This window comes from Calidris pugnax, unplaced genomic scaffold (genome assembly GCF_001431845.1).
Source record: "Calidris pugnax isolate Ruff unplaced genomic scaffold, ASM143184v1 scaffold18, whole genome shotgun sequence".
Taxonomy (NCBI): Eukaryota; Metazoa; Chordata; class Aves; order Charadriiformes; family Scolopacidae; genus Calidris; species Calidris pugnax.
In genome coordinates, this window is record NW_015090812.1 from 9,432,204 (window position 1) to 9,451,938 (window position 19,735).

Here is a 19,735-nt window from a genome sequence, read left to right on the forward strand (position 1 = left end):
GCATGTCCCTTGGAAGATACTCTAGTATGTCTCCCTACTCACCAAGGGCTTTCTGTCATCTGCTTTTGCAGGAAAAGTGTTCTGATAGCACTATCTTGTGGACACTGCAGGAAATTCATACTGAATGAATGAACTAGCACAAACGGCTGAATTCCCTTAAGGATTCTGCAGTCAATCATAGGCACTAGACTCTTCCCTTGGGTGGCTGGTGTTAAACAAGGGAGATTCACTGCTTGCTGTGGCTCCCAGCTATGTGGAGAACAGAGCACTTTCACCTGAAGAAGAGCACCCTTCAGCCCCGAACTGTGGCAGGACACACACACATTGCTTCCAGGCCCAGCCATAAAGGGGACACAAATAAATAAATAAATAAAAGTTCACGCCATAAATAAATAAAATAAACATAAATAAAAGTTCACGCCAGCTCCATTGTCAGAAGCTGGGAGGATCTGAGCACTACTACCTGCAGGCAGCAGCTCTGCCCCATTCCTGAGCATTGCCTGACTCCGCACAGCCTTGCTGTCCCAAGATGGGGTCACTTACCTGGTGTGTAGATGCCAATATACACACAGGGTAGAGGTATTATCTATTTATTTCATTTCTGCAGAGATGGGTGCTAGGTGGCAATCCACAAAGCCAGCACACCGGCCTAAAAACTCTTACGAATATTTATATGGTTCAAAACACAGAAATACACACCCTTAATTATAATTATTGGTTAGTACCTTATCTTAACAATGTCTATTGGTTAGTACAGTTTCTCGCTTTCATTTAAGTTTACAAGGTCCTTTAATTGATGTGCACTTGCTCCAGCACCATGGCGGGGGAGTCCAATTCAGCCTCCAATTGAGTTGGTGGTCAGGATTTCCCACTGCCACCTTTACCTCTCCCTCAGTTCCTGCAAATTCCTGTTGACTTTATGCCTTATCCAGCAGTTCTCTGCTTTTCAGACAGTTTCAGTGCCTCCTGTTGTGGGACGTTCCTTATTATCAGCCTTCTGTTCTTTTCAAGGGTATACTCATTAGCAAGGCACTTATTGTTTATAGCCAGTGTCTGGTTTCACAGGGCCTTGGGACCTTTTTACAGCTCTTTTTTCTTACCTAGTGGAAGATTCCACCTCCTAAAATATATTTTGCTTTTTCAAAAGTACATTCTACCTTCTTAAAGTACATCAGCCTCTCTGACAGCAGTCTCAGCTGAGCTGGGGTACTCAGCCAGAGAGCAGTGCCAGAGGTGAATGGGTGAACACTCCCTGGGAGGAACACATCCCAGTCCTTTCCTACCCAAAGGAAGTTAATTGTCTAAGGTCCCTTTTATGCTTCTGTAGGTTTTGCTCCAGAGTTTCTTACCCAATGGCTTTTGCAGCAGCTGCCTGCTGAATATCCACCAGCACGGGCTCCCTCGGGGACAGCGTGGTTTGGTCTGCATGAGGAACATTAGGAAGGTGAGAATGATGCTTTGAAATGCTTCTACGATTTTAGAACGGAGGGGAGATGCAGTTATACTACTAGCATGAAAGGTCTTTCAGGAAAGCACTGTGGCACCCTACAAGGAAACGTGCACACAATGCCTGCAGCAGCACCACCACATCACATTTGGTGCTGGTCTCTTCTCCCAGGTAATTAATGATAGAATAAGAGGGAATGGCTTCAAGCTACAACAGGGTAGGTTTAAACTGAACATTAGGAAAGAGTTTTTCATAGAAAGAGTAGTCAGGCATTGGAACAGGCTGCCCAGGGAGGTGGTCGAGTCACCATCACTGGACGTGTTTAAGAGTGGTGGGGGATATGGTGTAGGGGAGAACTTTGTGGAGTAGGGTAGATGGTTGGACTCAATGATCCCAAGGGTCTTTTCCAACCTAAATGATTCTTTGATTCTATGATCTCAGAGAGCCTGGGCCGCTGCGACCTGCTCTCCTGGGTCAGGGGAGCAAACACCCGGGGCTGGAATGGTTAATCATCCTCGACCGGCAGACAGCAGACTTCAGAGGGTCTCTGGACGCCTGGAGTAGCCTGCACATTGCCTCGACCCGGGCTGCCCTGGCCGCTGTGCCCCTCGCCTTCGCCTCGGGGGACAGCCCCCCTGCGGCTCCTCCCCCGCGAGTCTGGGCAATTCCCCTGCAGAAGGAGGCGAGGGAGCTTGGGACAAACAACCAGCCTCCCCCGGGTCGCCCTGGCAGGAGGCCGCGGTCAGCTCTCTTACCTTTGGCCGTCTGGTCGCCGAAGGTAAGCGCTTTCTCCTTGGGCGGCGTCAGGAAGGCAACCAGGCCCTTCAGCAGGGCCGGCCGCACCTGGCGGGCCATGAGGGCCTTCAGCAGCTGGATGGCTGGCGGACAGGGAGGGAGGGAGAGGGGCCGCGGTCAGCGCTCGCGTGTGGCCGCGTGCGGGGAGAGAGGCGGCCACGCGGGTAGGGCACGGCGGGGCTGCCTGCGCAGGCAGGGGGCAGCAGCGGGTACCACCCCATGGCCCGACCGTTAGGGATCAACAGTTTTAACGGTCACCAACCGACATCTCACTCTACTTTTTACCACTCAATGGGTAGCTCCACCGAAATGGAGCCTCAAAAAATTCCACGACACTCGTGCTTGTTCCTCTCCACGGAAATCTTTAGTAAAAGGCGAAAGATTTATACGATCTGAAGAGAAACCAGAGTATAGCGCCATTATTGTCCCCGGCACCCCGCCCGTCTTACCACCGCCCCTTAAGTCACGGCGACGGGCCCCCCCGCCCGCCCGCGGCCCCACCGCGGACGGACCGGCCCCACGGCGGACGGACCGGCCCCGCCGACCCGAACGGTTCGGACCGGTCGCGGCGCCGGACATCGGCGGGGTCAGGGCAAGGCGGGGCGGCCGCAGTGCACCTTGGGTATGCAAATCAGCCGAATGCTAATGACACCTGCTAACAAGACACACTAATGAGGCGGAGGTGTTCGTTGTGTGCGGTCGCTGATGCTGCCGCCACTCCGACACACACCACATATATAAAACTTTCCCCCTTAAATTCCCCCATAATTCTCATTCTAATTTTCACCAGAAAAGGGATAGCTCCACCGAAATGGAGCCTCAAAAAATTCCTCGACACTCGTGCCTGTTCCTCTCCACGGAAATCTTTAGTAAAAGGCGAAAGATTTATACGATCTGAAGAGAAACCAGAGTATACCTCACACGCCTTCAAGCACACCTACCCACCCCCGCCTGCCACCCCATAGGACACGGCGACCGCCACCGCGGCCCCCGCCGCCCCACCCGGCCGGACACCGGTTCGCCGCGGCTTACCGATACCCCCGGCTCGGCCCGAGCCCACCGGCCACGCCGGGGCGAGCGGTGACCAGCAGGACCGGCGCGGCGCTGCGCGCATTGCACGCTGGGTATGCTAATCAGAGCCATGGATATGCTAATGAGGCGGTCTGTTGTACCGGGCGGGGGCGGAGCGAGAGGCAGCGGGAAGGGAGGCACCGCCGCCGGGCATGGGCCGCATCGTCCCCGCCGGGGGGACGGAGATAGGCCGCAGCGGACACAGATAAGGACGGGCAACAAGCGTACTGTACACCCACTGCACTGTCAATAGTTTTTCTATTTTTCACCAGAAAAGGGGTAGCTCCACCGAAATGGAGCCTCAAAAAATTACACGACACTCGTGCTTGTTCCTCTCCACGGAAATCTTTAGTAAAAGGCGAAAGATTTATACGATCTGAAGAGAAACCAGAGTATGCCCGGTGCTTTCCCCGCACACCGACCCACTCCCCGTTGTCTCCCCCCAGCACACGGCGACCCCCGCCGCTCCCGCCCTCCCCCCGGCGCCCCAAAGCCGCACATGAATGCACCCCAACCTCCGCCCCCGGGCGGCCCCGAGAAGCGGCGGCGGACAGCTCTACCGGGGCCGCGCCGCCGCTCCGCGGTGCACCCTGGGTATGCAAATAAATGAATACTAATGAGCTCAGCGGCCTGCACACCCGCAGCCCGGCGGGAGCGGGGGCTGTTGCTCCACTCCGCCCCCGCCGCGGGTTCGGTGTCGCCGGAGCCGCATGGGACGAGCAGCTTCTCCCCTAGTGTCCATCCCCGCCACCCCAGCCTCCCGCAGCCTCCCCTCGGCCACCACCCAGGGCGGGTGGATGGGTCCTACCTTCGTACTGGACCTCCAGGTGCACCGAGCACAGCAAGCTCAGCAGGGGCTCCACCAGTATGGAGGGCGCCTCTCCCACCACGTCCTGGGGGCAAAGAGGCAGGGTGACAGGGACAGTCTTGCTCCACGCTGTCCTGTTTTAGGCACAGGGGCTGCCCAGTGCAGCCCCCGACACCCCCAACTGGCCTAGCTCCTGCCAGGGGAGGAAGGACAGACATGGTAGCTAAGGCTGCCCCTCACCCTCAGGTAGACCCACCACCCACCTGCATGACCACGAGTGTCCGCAGAGCCAGCTGCTGGGCTCGGGGGGAGGCGCAGGGCAGCACAGCGATAAGGCCTTTGTAGACTTGCTTCTGGTACTTGGGATTGCCGCGACCCAAAGAGTCCAGCAGAACCTGCACATCTTCTTGAGCCTCTGCTGAGCTGGAAGTGGCCAAGAAGTTGGCGAGGGATCGCACCCCTGGGCAGAGAAAGAGACACCAAGTCGTGTGTCTGGATGAATCTGGATCACCCATCTCACAGAATCACAGAATCTTCTAGGTTGAAAGGGACCTTAAGGATCATCTTGTCCAACTGTCAACCTAATTGTGACAAAAATAAACACCCACACAACAAACAAAAAGCAACACCATCACTAAACCATATCTCCCAGCACTACATCAACCCGTCTTTTGAACACCTCCAGGGATGGTGCCTCAACCACCTCCCTGGGCAGCCCATTCCAATGGCTGATAACCCTTTCGGTGACAAAATTTTTCCTAATATCCAGCCTGAACCTCCCCTGGCGCAACTTGAGGCCATTTCCTCTTGTCCTGTCGCCTGTGACTTGGGAGAAGAGACCAACCCCCACACATTTCATGTGTTTTACTGACACCCCAAGAGAATCCAACACCACGTCCCACTGGAAACATAGTTGAAAGAACAGAAGCCAGGAAAAAGGTTCTTTGGCCCTGTCAGGAGCCACAGCACCAACCAGAAAACCAGTCAGCAAAATTCTCAGCTGGAGTAGGTGGCCAAGGCCCTTCTGAGGGCATTTACACAAGCAGAGTGTGATGCCAAGAGTGCTGCTAAAGATCCCTGTGCAGATCCTGCCACTTTGTGTCCCTTGGAGGAAGCTGTGATGGCAGGTATCGCCTCACAGCCTCCGACACCCTCATCTGAACAACAGAACAACTAACGGGGTTTGGCTTTCGCTGTCCAGGAGAACAAAAAAATACGTTGTAATGCTCTTTCAAAAGATACGAGCCACAAAACCCTCCCACCCCCAGAGGGGAAGTTTGGGAAAGTTTGCAGTAGGTGAATGCCGTGGGTAAGAATGGAAACTGTTTTGAGGTTTAACTGGAGCAGTTGCAGCCAGCAGGACAGCAATATTGCATCAAGAGACGTGACTGTAAAGAAAGGCAGCTCATTAAAAACTGAGAGAGGGGATGAAATGCAACTCCTCGACGACAGCCGAGGCCCTGAGCTCCTCTAGCCAGCCAAACGCCGCAGCAACCTGCCACCCGGCCGGTGGAGGGGACGGGACCGTGGCAAGCAGAGGTCAGGGAGAACATCCTCGCCCAAATTAGGAAAAAGCGTGGATGGACACGCCGCCTACCGTAGCTTTCACAAATGAGCTCCTTGTACTTCCTGCCAGCGTTTGCGACGAGCTGCAGCAGCTTCACAGACTCCCTTTTGTCCTCCTCGTTCAGGTGGTTCAGCCCTAGTATTTCCAGGAGAATCAAGACACCTCCGATCTCCAGAAATTCAATAATGTATCTGCGTCTGCAAGGATAGGGGGAACAAAGCCACAAGTGTCACCTGCCTTGGAGCCCATCTTCCAGTGGGTGCCCGGGCAGTGAACACAAGGAGGCTCTGCTTTGCTGCCAGCGGGTCACCAGCTCCCATTTTGCCCTGTGCTCATTTCAGGTACCAAACTACAGGCACAAAAAGCCCTGTCTCCATACTCAGGCTCTCACCCCACTTCTCCCACATCGTGTCAGTGACCTGGTGGCTCTGGGGACACGCACAAGCAGTGGATTTGGTTTTGAGAGCATTTGGAATTCCTTCCACAGGCCTCAGTGGGGGCTACCTTGCTTACACAGCCCTCCCAAAAGACCACCAAGGACTTGTTATTTTCTTATCTAATCACCCCCTCGCCCTTGTGTGCCCTTCCCAGGGCGCCTCTCGCACAGTGACATTCTATACTCACCCACTCGCAGCAGACAGGAAGATGCCAATGGACTTGAGCAGCTTGTTGAGGCACGTGCTGTACATGTAGCTGTTTGACAAGGCTAAGGAGAGATTTACAGACCATCGTGGTGTCCCCCAGGCTGCCTTTGGCAATGTGGAGGTCTGATCTGGGTACTGTCTCTGCGAGAGAGCACGGACCTTCCTCTCACAAAGGTGCAGAGGCACCACGCTCATCCCAATATGAGAAAAACCCACTAATTCTAGTTTCCTGACAGACATGACATTCTCTTCAGTTCCATTTTTAGATAGCCATTTCCTCCCCTCTGCTGGATATGGACACCTCCACACAGAAGCTTATTTTTTAAGCAAATTTTTGGTAGAGAACTTTCCTTTCCCACTACCATACTCCTCCTCCTGCCCACGGAAACAGATACGTCATCCTGAGCCATGCTGTTAGGCGAGCCAGAAACAAGCTGGCTCCCTGGGAGAACTCCAGCTCCAGCTCTGGTTCTGTCTTGCCATCATTGCTTCTAATGAAGTTGTTGAGGATGTGACTTCGAGCGACTTTGTGGGCACTGTCCCATTCCTGCAAGAAAACCATCAGCTTCCTGATGGCTTCCTGCTCTTTGCCAGAAGTCATGGTCTCTTCTGCCTAGAAAAAAAAGTGAGAAAGAAGTTTAAAAAGGGCTTTGAAGATAAAAAAAGTCTAAGGAATTACCACCAGAATCACATTTAAAATCTCTGGCAAATAATATTAAAGCACTTACTGGCTAGTAACTTAATCTCGTTTCCCATTATACTCATTTCATAGATAAAAAGACTGAGGCAAGAGGAGAGTCCCTGGTATGTCTGAAGCTGCGCAATGAATCTGCAACAGATTTGAGATTATTTTCGAGGGCAGGTGGTTTCACTGCAGGAGCTCTCTTCTCTGCTCTGTTAATAAAGTCATTTTGATGTCACCCATTCCCCCAGCCTCGGTTTCTCGCTAGCCTCATGATATGAGCACTGCATCTCATATCTGACCTGCCAGAGAGTAAATAGGGTGAAATGAGAGGACAAATAGGTATGGATTTATGGGGAGTGACAGGGTCAAGGGGGCTGTAAATGCCTGTTAGCACAGCAGTGCATCATGCCCTCACTCACATGATAGAGCGACATTTGGACTGGGCCCACATCCGCTCCAGGAAGACGTGCTCGGCCTTGGCACTGGGACAGCGCTTTAGGACCCTTTGGCCTGACACACGTTTGCTCTGTTTCTTTCTTATCTATTTTCTATGGCATGTTTTTAAACAATCTAAGAAAACCCGAAATAATAAGAACTATAGGGAAGACAACAGCAGCTCCAGAAACATCCCTTGCCTCCACTTCCTTCCGTCCCTTCACAGAAGTGGTAAATAAAGCAATCCATATTTTGCCAAATTTCTTTGTCATGCTTTGGGCTGAGGATGATATCCCCTATTCCAGCTTGACAAATGTGACGGTCCACTCAGTAGGGGAATGAAACGTCAGAAGATTAAACTCTCTGCTCCATAGGTGAGAGTTTCACTGACATGTATGCGTTCTGCTTTAAGACACTGACCAGTCTCAAGGAGCCTCACGATTAAACATCCCTATCTGTGTACAGACACGGATGCAGAAAGGGGGACAAGGTCTCACAGATAGTTCCATTAACACACGTGTGTTGCCCTCCACCCAGCTGTATCATCATGCCTGAGGTTAAGAAAGGAATTCACACCTTGTCTAATACAGTTCCTGGACTTCCTACCTAAGAAAAGCACCATTTTAGGTTTTATTTAAAGCATGGTTTAAGCAAAAAAAAAAAAAAAAAAGTTAAAATGACACAAAATCTTTAGATTTCAAAATAAGAATTTTCTTTCAATATAATACAAGTTGCCAAGATTACCAATTTCCTATCTACGAAGTACTTAAGCCTTCTCTCCTAGAATCCGGAGCAAAATCCTGTATCAGTTCCAGAATACACCCAAAATACCTGCTCAAAAGTAACTTTCTATTGCTGTTATCTGAACCAGACTGAAAACAACGACCAAGAGGTGAACATGTACCTCAGTGCCTGCAAACAAACAAACAAAGTCTTCAAAAAGCTGGCTAAGAAAAAAATTTGAGAGTTAAGATGAGATAAAAATTCATTTGGGAATTAACGGTCTGTGCTCTGTAAGGAGTCTGTGTCCTTGGCAGGGCGTTTGCAGGATCTCCTTTGCGGGGAAGCAGGTTTAAAATAAATCCATTTTCCCAAAATAGTTGTGATTGAAAATGTTATTAGCCATAACAAATGTTAGTGCTGACAGGAGAATGGCCTGTTAGGGGCCTCTGGTGAAACAGTCAAGTGAAAGTCATATTTCACATTATTGCGAACATTTTCCTGCGATTTACAGAATATTTGTGAAACATTACTTGCAAGGCATATGATTGATATGGAGGGAACAGCTAGTGTGTAGGGAGAATCTGTATTTCACGGAGACCGTTTGCATGAAATTTACAGTCCCATAAAGTGCTCCTCTGTCCTCAACAGAGATCTAGTTAAAAGAACTTTACAGTCTGAAACATCCCAAAATTGATTCTAAATTAGCGTTTCCATATTTATGTTTAAGATGCTGGTGGTGTAATGCTATTGTATTTTTATTATAAATCTGCAGCAACCCCCCACTATACAGAAATACCAGCACCAGCCTCTGCACGTGAGGATTTTAGTGATACAGAGGGCTTGCCTATGAATCAACGGCAGAAAAAGGAAGAGTTTGAAACAATGATCACATGAGGCTTCTGAGAATACGGTGGTATTTGTCCCTGGCTGCTATAATCACAGCATCTGCTGACATAGTAGTCTTTAAGCCAACATTGCCAAGTACCCTGAAAAATGTACATGAATATTTTTTATTATGACTGTTTTACATATGGGAACATACAGACACAGGGAAGTTAAATGACTTCCCTGAGTCGTTTGTCAGCGCTAGTATCAGCACATAACTCCTGTTTGTTGGCTTCAGACTCTGCTCTCAACAGTGCTGGGCTGCCACCCCAGTCCATTGGACCTAATAATCAAAACAAGGCTGGGTCAGGGCAGTGCTTTATTCCTGCCAAGAAAAACACAAGTGATTTAGGAACTGGCTCTGGCAATTCAGCAGTTCTTTACATCCAGAGTTCTGCTAAATCATCAGATCAAGATCAAAAGGCAAACTGGTGCTGTGTCAGCCTCAGTCCGAGTGTCAAGGACTGACAGCCTTGGACTCATGGAAGGACAGCGTGATGGTAATTTGGTGTTACCTTTGCATCTTGCAATATCAAGGTTGTGCCCAGCATCAAGCAAAACTTAGAGTTTCTGTTTCCCCAGCAGGTTTCACCCTCTCCTGGCATACCTCAAGGCCCCGCAACCCACCTCACACAGGATGCACCTTCCCCAGTGTACCCAGTCCCTATCAACCCACAGCCCCACTGGCCCCTCTCTCACCTACGTGTCCTGCCTCCCAGCCCCAGCTCTAGCCTGCACTCCTCCCACCCCCAGCTGGGCCTGCACTGACCCCTACATCCACCCCAGCCCCTATTCCTCCTAATCTACTGCAGCCTCAACACTCCTCTCCCAGGCCCAACCACCCCATCACAGAATCACAGAATCTTCTAGGTTGGAAGGGACCTTAAAGATCATCTTGTCCAACCATCAACCTAAGTGACAAAAATAGACACCCGCACAACAAACAAGGAGCATCATCACTAAACCATACCTCCCAGCACTTCATCAACCCGTCTTTTGAACACCTCCAGGGATGGTGCCTCAACCACCTCCCTGGGCAGCCCATTCCAATGTCTGATAACCCTTTCAGTGAAAAAATTTTTCCTAATATCCAGCCTGAACCTCCCCTGGCGCAACTTGAGGCCATTTCCTCTTGTCCTGTCGCCTGTGACTTGAGAAAAGAGACCGACCCCCACCTCTCTACAACCTCCTTTCAGGTAGTTGTAGAGAGCAATAAGGTCAACCACAGGCCCTGTCCTTCCCCCCACCCCAGGATTTACAGCCCCTCACACGCTCCCTGACCCCAGTGCCCACCTCAGCCTCCGCGTCCCCCCCCCCCGACCCAAACACCCACCTCTGGACCAACAACCCCCGCAGCCGAACCAATCGCGACCCGCCTCTGCCCCCACAACCCAATGGGTGGCCCAGTTTCCACCCCGAGTGGGCAGGGCGTCTAGCGGGGGCCGGGTGCTAAGGGCGCGTTGCTAAGGAAGTGGGGGGCGGGAAAGGGAGGGGGAGTGAGGTGGGGTGGGCGCTTTCCCTTCCCATTGGCTGCGGGGGGGGCCGGGGGGCGGAGCTTCCGGTGGGGAGAGCGGAAGCGCCGGTGGGGTGTCAGGCGGGAGTGCGCGGCGATGGGGGCCCGCGGGCTGGAGGCGGCGGTCGTGGAGCTGGCGCCGGGGGAGGCCCGCGGTGCGGGGGCGATCGGGTCTGGAGGGCCCCGAGGGTGAAGGGCGGGGCGGGAGAGCCCGAGGGACCCCAATGACAGCAGGGAGTGAGGGACCCCTGCGGGTGGTTGGGGGGAGAACGGGCCTGGGGGACCCCTCAGGGTGACTGGGGGCAACCGGGCCTGGAGGACCCCTCAGGGTATGGGGGGAGAGAGCCGTGGAGACCCTTGCAAAGTACGAAGTGTCTGGTAGTTTCTGGAGGGCAGAGCAGGACGCTTCCCTTTCCCCCCTGGAGGTGGGCAGCAGTCTCTGAGGCCTCCCCAGCTCCCGGGGAGGCATGAGGAGGGGGTCTCTGCCCCCCCGTAGCGCCCTGCTGGCTTTGCATCAGTGGGGAGCTTTGGGGAGCTGCAGGGATTGAAACTGTGCTGTCCTGCCGAGCACGCCCACATACTGAAATGGGATGAGGCAATATTCATAGGTGACTGAGCAACCTGCCTCACCATTACCTTTAAACTTTATTAACCAGGCAAGATGCCATAACTTCTGATTCTGGTAGACTGGAGGGCAATTATTTTTAATCTCGTGATTTGTTTCAGAGAGCAGTACAGACGGTCAGCCTGTGGTGATCCTTCTAGGATGGGCAGGTTGCCAGGACAGATACCTGGCCAAATACAGTGCAATCTACAGTCAGAAGGTGAGTAACGTATTTATATTTTCATGGTACTGTCACACAGTTCTCTGAAAAACTGCTGCTGTTTCTGCGTGCTGGTAAAATTGCTCTAAAGCCTCTTTCAGTCTGGAGAGTCACTGGGAGTGAGTGGTGAGTTTTCTTGTCATTGAAATCTCCTTGTCTCTTGGAGCCCAGGCAGCATTATCTAACAGTTGCTGATGTCATCTTTGTGTGTGCAGCTGAGGCAAAAATACTTCCTTGGAGAAACTTTCTGCTGTTGTGTGAATCACTGGAATATTTTAAGGCTTTTAAAGTTGTGAGATTATTCAGGAGTGACGTGAACTGTGTTAGCTTTCCAAACAGGTGAGCGTGCAGGGAAAGATTATGCATTTACTGCTTGCTAACAGGGCGCAGCACAGAGTTGGTGGGGTCAGGCTGGGGACTGACAGAACACGTCAGCATCTGTTGTTCCTTTGGCTTTTCCTTCCTGTGAAGATGATTCGTCTAAATGTTTTAATCCAAATTCATTTTATCCTGTCTGTCGGACAGGCATCCTATTATAGTCATCACAGAATCACATCCTATTATAGCCATACCTGCTCACTAGGAGCTCCTTGTTTTTGAATTAGGAAGGTTTGTCCGATTGCTAGCTCCCTAAGTTATGATGTTTTGCTTTCTAATGCTGTATTTTACTGGAATGACCCCAACTTGTAGTATGGGGACCCGGTGAAACTAAATTAGGCTTTTTTTTTTTTTTTTTTTTTTTTTTTTTTTTCTGGTCAGTATAAAAGGATCTTGTATTTGTCCAAATCTGTTTCAGTTATAGGTGGCAAAGTTTGTACATCAACAAGTCTATTGTTAATATGTAATCCCATGCAAGACTAATGAATTGGCTAGTTCTAGTGAACAATTAATTGTTAAGTGACTGTTGTGACTAAGAGATGCTGCTGATCAGATGAGGAGCATGTTACATGGCAGCAGGCCAACTTCTTAAAAAATACTTTTCCCTCAGAAAGGTGACAGGAATGGGAAAGAAGAGAAAAAGTTTACCTTGCAAGATGGTATAGCAGACTTTGATTTAAGAACTTGATACCCTGCTTTTCCTCTTGCACTGTTTTGGGAGCTCCGGGCGGGAGGGCTGTCTTGGTGTCTAGCCTTTGTGTTTGTCAGTGTGTAATGTCAGTGAGTTTAGGTGATAGAGAAGATCTAAACCTACATTTATAAAGGCAGTTCCATTTTCTCTATTCAGAAACTCCTCCAAGATTTTTTTTCCCAATCTACACCTAAATTTAAGGCTTTAACTCTAAAGGCAATTGCTTGGGCGCTCTGAATCTCTGAACCAGTGGTGTGTTTTAGAAAGGCATATGAAAATCATGTCAGTGTTGGTTGTGGGTGAGTCTTAGAGACAGCTGCAAACAAGTGCTACCTAAGGACAGGAAAAAGGTCTTCCTCCTTCTTACGTTTGTTTCAGTGTCATCAACTAGATGTGTAACAGAGCAGGCCCTTTTTATCAAAATGGCTGATAGTGCAGGTTTGTGAATCAGAGAGATAGTTTTCTCTTCCTGGGTGAAGACTAACACTCATAAAAACTTAGGTGGCTGTCCCCAGGGGCTGTGGCAGTTTGAACATGATTTGAAAGGATCTCAAAACACCATCAAACCCAGGCCTTTGCTACTGCAGAAACCTTTTCATAATACCGTGTGCTGTTATGATTAATACGATCCTATTTGTATCAGTGCCTTGCTACTGACACTAAAGACTTTTTTCTGGCCCCGTGGTTTCTGTTAGAAACCTGTCCCAAATTTTCATGTTCTTTGTACTGAAGCTTGCCTACTCCATGTCATTTACAGCCCAGTGTAACTGTGTGTGTGGTCTCTTTCTGTTCTTCTTAGGGGTGCACCGTCATCCGCTACACGGCTCCGTGGAGGATGATCTTCTTCTCTGAGAGCTTTGGCATCAGATCTCTCCAGACCCCAGCCAGGCGACTCTTGGACCTGCTCTTTGACTACAGTGTTGAAAACAGACCGATTCTTTTTCACGTTTTCAGCAATGGTGGTGTCATGCTGTACCGTTACGTCATTGACGCGCTCCACGCTCACAAGCCATTTAAGAACCTCAAAGTAGCGGGCACCATTTTTGATAGTGCTCCCGGCAGAAGAAACTTGAGAGGAAGCCTTCGTGCCTTGGCAACTGTCTTGGTATCCACAAATGTGCTGCTGAAGTATTTCCTTTTTTTTGCTTTTGCCACTACAGCTTTTGTGCTGCGGATCCTGCTGTACCCATTGACCCGCTTCATCCACGAGAGCCATTACGATGCCCTGCTGAAAGCGCCCTCGCGGTGGCCTGAGCTTTACCTCTATTCCCAGGCTGATGCCATCATCAAGGCCAGCGATGTGAAGCACATGGCTGATGCCCGGCAGCAGCTCGGTGTCTCTGTGAAAACTGTGGACTTCTCAGATTCGGCTCACGTCAGCCACATGCGGGTGTATCCCACCTACTACAGCAACCTCTGCACCACTTTCCTGGCTGACTGTGTCGGGGACTCGCCTCGTTAGTGGTGTAATGGCCTCCAGTGTTTGCCTCTGCTTTGCTCAGCTTGTGTGGGAAATGTGTCTTTGAAGGGAGAAAAGTAGAGACTTCTCAGCTTTTTTTTTGTTTTTCATTCACCGTCTACAAGTCTGAAAGCCTCCAGGCTTTGGGCCAGCCATGCTGTAGCAGAAAGTAGACATGGATTAATTTAAAGTACTGAAGGTGAAATCTTAGCGTGGTTGAAGTTGATGTTCTTTACCAAGGTGTCACAGAACAGAATTTCACACAGAGTGTTATTTGTTTCTTCCTGTCTCCTATTGTTCTCTGCTTTCCATATTGTCTGCTTGTCACTGATGTCCAATGTGCATGTTCTGTTGCCTTGTACTGATTTTACAATACAAGCTCTTCCATGTCTTTGTTGTTTTTTTCCTTTCTGCCATTTCTTTTTTTTTTTTTTATCTTGCACTGAGCAAACAGAAGCAGCTCTGCAGGACTTTTCACTCGGTGCATCCCAGCTCTTGTTATACTCCTTGCTGGAGATCAGGCCCAGAAACCAAGTGTAAGACCTGGAAAGGGCTTGTGCAGGGTGGTATGACCAGACTGTCTTCCAGTTCCATTGAATAAGCTGAGATAGAGCAGTTAAAACTCTGATCCTTGATGGGAACTCAAATGTTTGTGATAACTTCAGTGTTCTCCAACCAAAAGATTTAAGTTAACTTTTTTGAATGTGTCTTGTGTTTTGTTTCTCTTCTTTCCAGTCTTTCATGTGTTCTTCTAAATAGTTTTGCTTTCTTGGAGAACTGCTCGTTTATTATTGTGTGTCTGTGAGCAGCCTGTATTGTGCATCTGGAAACGCAGGAAAACTGGCACAGCTGTAACCCAAAAGACCTCAGAAATAGAAAAGTGGAACTGCAGAGAAAAATGAAACTGTCTCTTGGAGCTATGATTTATACTGGGTATTTCTTAAATCACTTCCAGCCCACAAATGACCACGAAATTCAATGTTTTTTTCCCATAATGTTCTCTTCAGATGATAAGTTTTTCCTGTCTGTGCAGCATGTACTGGTAATACAAGAAATTAACACCTTCCACCTGTGCTTCAGCAATGCTTGGTTTGGGGTTTTGTTGTTTATTTGGGGGACAAGTGGGGATAAAGAGAGAGGAGAGCCTGCCAATAACATATTTACCTCATGTCACGGCATTGCAAGCTAATTAATAATGTGGTGGACAGGATTAGCCGACTTTAAATTATTTAATTTAAATTCTTTAGTTTAAATTATTTGAATTCTTTAAATGAGCTGACTTTAAGTCAAAGGTTGCTGGGAACAGGCTCTGGAGGGCTATGGGCCTGTTTGAACAAGGGGCTGCCCTCGAGGAGTAGAAATATGAAAAGCACAAGGATTTTTAGAGATGTTTGCTGCCCGTGGGCTGCTCTGCTTTTCTTGCCCCCCCCTCCCCCTTTTTTTTTTTTTTTTTTTAAGTGAAAATTGGCTCCAAGCACAGGAGCCCTTGTTGCTTGGGGTCCAGTCTTGTAGGTTTGATGCCAGTTCCAGCTTCCACCGAGATGAGCTGTGAGGGCTGCTGTGCAGTGAGGTAGCTACCAGCCTGCTGCTTTTTCATGAAGAAATTCTTGTTCCTAGGGTTCGGACCTGTGAAATCCAGGCACGGTCCCCTATCCCATCGGAGATCTCCCAGGTTTTTATAGTGGGCCCCTGATTTGTGCTGCCACTGCCGTAACTCCCAAGCTGTGACCTGTTTGCCTGCCTTCCTGGGGAGCTGGGCTGTGTCTTCTGGGCATCCAGCCTGCCTGTGGCACTGTGGAAACTCTATGGAGCAGAGGTGGTAAAGGTTATTTAACTAGCCCTTGCCCTCATGCTGGTTTCTACAGGTTCAGTATTTACAGAACTGTTAAACGCTCCATAATATACGCCTCTGGATTAATACAGTTGTGCTGGGCTGGGAATCTGCTGTTCCTCTTTATTGCTGTGGGTGTTGAGCTTCTCCTATTTAAGGACTTGAGCTGTCCCGGAGGGTGGCTGGCAGGAGCTGGAGCTACACCCAGGTGGAGGTGCCCTGCGCTGGGCAAGTGGGAACCAGCTCACGGGCATTTCCACAGATGCAAAACTGACCCGAAATTCGGGGCTAATTCCTGTACACTCCTCTCCAAAAGGAGGGGGCACCTCGAGCAAGGCAGCGGTTTACGGAGGAAGTCATCAGCACACATCTTCTGGGTGGGTTGTGTTTCCCCTATCCCAGCAAGCTTTAATTATGATGATGAGCAGTGTGTTAAATGTATTGTGTGAGATACTGCCCTCTTCTTTCCTATACAGCATGTATGCTCCCCCCCCACCTCTGCTTTCTGCCCTCTTTATTTCTCTTGCTTGTTATTTGAAACAGAAGGTTAATAACTTGGAGCCCGGAGGCAAGTGGCCAAGAACTGATCCAAGCACTGTTGGATTTAAAAAAAACCAACAACAAAACAACAACCCATCCTCAAACCCTTAATCCTTGCTAAACTGTTGCAGTTTGGCATGGTGCAGCCTGTGTTCCTAAAGAGCTTCAGCCTGAGCGCTGAAAGCCAAAGGTTGGGATATCGTGACAAATCCAAGGAAGTCTCTGAGATGAGCTGGAGGAGGGACTGTAGCAGATCAACTCTTTGGAAGGAAAAATTCAGTGTCCCTGTGCTTGCCTCCTGCGTGGGGAGTGGGAATCTCTCCATGGGGAGCCCAGAGCTGGATTTCATAGAGTCATAGAATTGTCTGGGTTGGAAGGGACCCTTCAGATCATCGAGTCCAACCGCCAACCATGGGTTAGCTGCAGCCCATTCCTCCTGCCCAGCCATCCGAGCAGCCTGGACCAAACACCAGTGGTGGTGGGAGAGGAGGGTGCCCAAGGGGCAGCTGCAGCCATTGCGCCTTTCCCAGCTCAGGTCATTTTGCAGAAGCACAAATTAACCCTTCCTCACCCACAAAAAGCTGTTTGTGAGTGATTCCTGAGAGGGAGCTGGCTGCCAGCTCACTCCCCTGGTGCTGCCTTCTCTCCCCGGGCAGCGGTGGTGTTAGGGGAAGGTGGTAGAAAAGAAGAAGAAGAAGCCACTGGTGGGTGGTCAGGGTGGTGGTGTGCCTGGGCTGGAGGGTGCTTATCTGCTGCTGACAGGTTGTGGGAGGGTGCCCCTGCAGCTGCAGGCACTCCACGGCGCGGGGGAGGACCTGGGCAGAGCAGGGACATGATCCAGCCCAGCTAGGGGTTGTGTTTTGGAGCAGGGAGATGATTCAGCCCACCTGGGGGTTGTGTTTTGGAGCAGGGAGATGATCCAGCCTGGTTGGGGGCTGTGTTTTGGAGCAGGGAGATGATCCAGCCCACCTGGGGGTTGTGTTTTGGAGCAGGGAGATGATCCAGCCCACCTGGGGGTTGTGTTTTGGAGCAGGGAGATGATCCAGCCCACCTGGGGGTTGTGTTTTGGAGCAGGGAGATGATCCAGCCCACCTGGGGGTTGTGTTTTGGAGCAGGGAGATGATCCAGCCCACCTGGGGGTTGTGTTTTGGAGCAGGGAGATGATCCAGCCCACCTGGGGGTTGTGTTTTGGAGCAGGGAGATGATCCAGCCCACCTGGGGGTTGTGTTTTGGAGCAGGGAGATGATCCAGCCCACCTGGGGGTTGTGTTTTGGAGCAGGGAGATGATCCAGCCCACCTGGGGGTTGTGTTTTGGAGCAGGGAGATGATCCAGCCCACCTGGGGGTTGTGTTTTGGAGCAGGGAGATGATCCAGCCCACCTGGGGGTTGTGTTTTGGAGCAGGGAGAGCATTTCGCAGTGCTGGTAATTCAAACCGAGCCCCTGGGCAAAGACTGACCCATGCCCACACCTGATAAAGGTGTTTTAAAAGCTTGCTGTCACCTTTTTGCATGTTGGGCCAGGAAATTGTGTACGAGGCCCCATCTCTGGAGGCGTTGGGAAGGCTCAGGCCCACGTGTGAAGCTCTGCCGCTGGTGGGAGAGTGAGGGTGGGCGGCTGGAAATGGAAACGAGCACCCCAACCCCACATTCTGCTTCCTATAAAGAGAAGCTGGGAGGTGTGAGGATGGTCTCCATCACCCCCGTGGAGGTGATGGAGGAGGGAATGACTGTGACAACCTCCCTGATGGCAGCGGTGTGGGATGCTCGGGAGGCTCCACGAGGTGGCAGCAGGTCCCCTCTTTCCTGCGTGGAGAGATGTCTGGTTGAGGAGACAAGCACAGCAGATGCTGGAGAAGAGGCCAACAGGGTGGCTCAGCCCAGCACCTCTCTGTGCTTGAGAGCATCTCCGGCAAAAAGTCCCCTCTCCAGGCACGGGGAAAGACCAGCAAGAACAAACTCGGAGAAGCAGAGACCATGAGTTAATATGGAACAGCATCTAACCCTGGGGCTGCCTGCCCCTAGAAGTTGGGATAGATACTATTTTTCATCTTTAATTGAACGTTAAAACCTCCTGTCTGTGTCCTATGTCTACATGACGTATGTCTTCTATACCTGTCTGATGGCAGGAATAGCATTACTGCCCTTCCCATGCTGGCAAGCCAGGTCACACCATTTCACTTTCCATCCCCCAGAGAGGGCTAGCTAATTTTTAGGCAAATCTGTGCAATAGACATCTGTGTCTATCTGTGCAATAGAAATCTGTGCAATAGATCTGTGTGGTTAGACAGACCATGGCCCAACCTCTGGAAACCCCACAAATCAGGGCTGTGGAGCCCCTTTGGGTTCCCTGTAGCTCCCCCCAGCCCTGGAGAGGGAGCTGAGCTTAGAGCTGCTCTCTGGAAAGGCAGCAGGACCCCTCCTCCCCACCCAGCCCACATTGCTGGGGGCTTGGGGGGCAGTTAGGAAACAGAATAGCACAACCAGGGGTCACAGCCACTGTCTGGACCCCCCCCAGTGCACCCTGCATCCAGTCCTGGTACGGGTAAGGGAGGCAGGGGCTCACCAGGCAGCTGCTTACTCTGCCTGCCCCCCAGCATCCCCCCCCAGCCCCTTCCCTTTGAACTTGAGCCCCCGTCCCCTCGTCTCCTCATCCTCACAGGGCTGCACATCTGTCCCCTGCACCACTGGCTGGAGATGGGCCACCCAGGCAGGTCTGGGGTGGGCAGAGGGGTGCACAGCATCCTTCAGCCCCCCCTCCCAAACCCATGGGGGCTGGGGCAGGGAGAGCTTGGGCAGCCCCTGCCCTCCCCGGGTGATGAATGAGCTGACAATCGGGTATTGATAAGGAATTAACCTTGAGCCCTTCTTGCTTCAGTGTCAATAGAGCAGGAGCCAAGTACACACGTTTGATTGGAAATCTGTGTTTGGCCTCTGCGCCCATCGACATGCCAGAGAGACGGGAGGGGGGTACGACCCACCCCGCTGCCCCCTCCCCAGCCTGGACCACCCCCATGGGTCCCTCTCAGCTCCCCCAGCCCATGGCTGCTGGTGTTGTCCGTGGGCACTTGGCTCTGTGGGGCCGCAGCAGACCCTGTGCCCCCCACCTGGCATATGGGGGGGTGGGGTGGGTACTAGGGCCCCCTGATCCCCCAAAGGGCCTGTGCCCATCCTGCTCCAGCCTCCTCTCCGAGCAGTTTGTTTAATTAAGTGTTTTGCCTAATGGGATTGCCTCATTTCCATAACAAACTGGCGGGCTGTCATTAGGTGGGCTCCCTCATTCATTACTGTTAATTAGATATGGATCCCCCAGAAGGCGGCACGGGGTGATGAACGAGGCCCCTGACACACGCTATTACACATTAGCATTTTCTCAATACATCCGATACATCACGGCCCTCCGCTTCCTAAAGATATTTTAAATAAAATATTAGCAGCCCGC

At 51.0% G+C, this 19,735-nt stretch overlaps 2 protein-coding genes across 3 annotated transcripts in view; one reads left to right on the forward strand and one right to left on the reverse strand.

Annotated features, from left to right (window-relative positions):
- LOC106886466 (chromosome unknown open reading frame, human C1orf228) overlaps nt 1-6,933 on the reverse strand; it is a 14,895-nt gene extending 7,962 nt beyond the window's left edge. The window contains exons 1-7 of the mRNA XM_014939454.1: nt 6,728-6,933; nt 6,313-6,381; nt 5,719-5,885; nt 4,385-4,581; nt 4,122-4,206; nt 2,203-2,325; nt 1,350-1,422 (exon numbers count right to left, since the gene is read on the reverse strand). Of these exons, the coding sequence (XP_014794940.1) occupies nt 1,350-1,422; nt 2,203-2,325; nt 4,122-4,206; nt 4,385-4,581; nt 5,719-5,885; nt 6,313-6,381; nt 6,728-6,933 (920 nt within the window). The remainder of the gene's footprint in view (nt 1-1,349; nt 1,423-2,202; nt 2,326-4,121; nt 4,207-4,384; nt 4,582-5,718; nt 5,886-6,312; nt 6,382-6,727) is intronic.
- A 3,702-nt stretch (nt 6,934-10,635) lies between these two features.
- On the forward strand, nt 10,636-14,993 carry TMEM53 (transmembrane protein 53). 2 transcript variants are annotated; one of them, XM_014938909.1, is made up of 3 exons: nt 10,636-10,728; nt 11,300-11,397; nt 13,266-14,993. In XM_014938909.1, exons 1-3 carry the CDS (start codon nt 10,671-10,673, stop codon nt 13,926-13,928), a joined length of 819 nt encoding a protein of 272 aa, XP_014794395.1. In that variant the 5' UTR covers nt 10,636-10,670; the 3' UTR covers nt 13,929-14,993. The 2 variants fall into 2 exon arrangements, with proteins under 2 accessions (XP_014794395.1, XP_014794396.1); XM_014938910.1 differs by having other exon boundaries at nt 10,662-10,744.
- The last annotated feature ends 4,742 nt before the right edge of the window (nt 14,994-19,735 follow it).

Excerpts from the sequence above, each read along its gene's own strand:
- TMEM53 (XM_014938909.1), top strand. The coding sequence starts at position 10,671 with ATGGGGGCCCGCGGGCTGGAGGCGGCGGTCGTGGAGCTGGCGCCGGGG. Across the intron at positions 10,729-11,299 it reads GGCGCCGGGGGAGGCCCGCG|AGAGCAGTACAGACGGTCAG; the intron begins GTGCGGGGGCGA and ends GATTTGTTTCAG. Across the intron at positions 11,398-13,265 it reads GTGCAATCTACAGTCAGAAG|GGGTGCACCGTCATCCGCTA; the intron begins GTGAGTAACGTA and ends TGTTCTTCTTAG.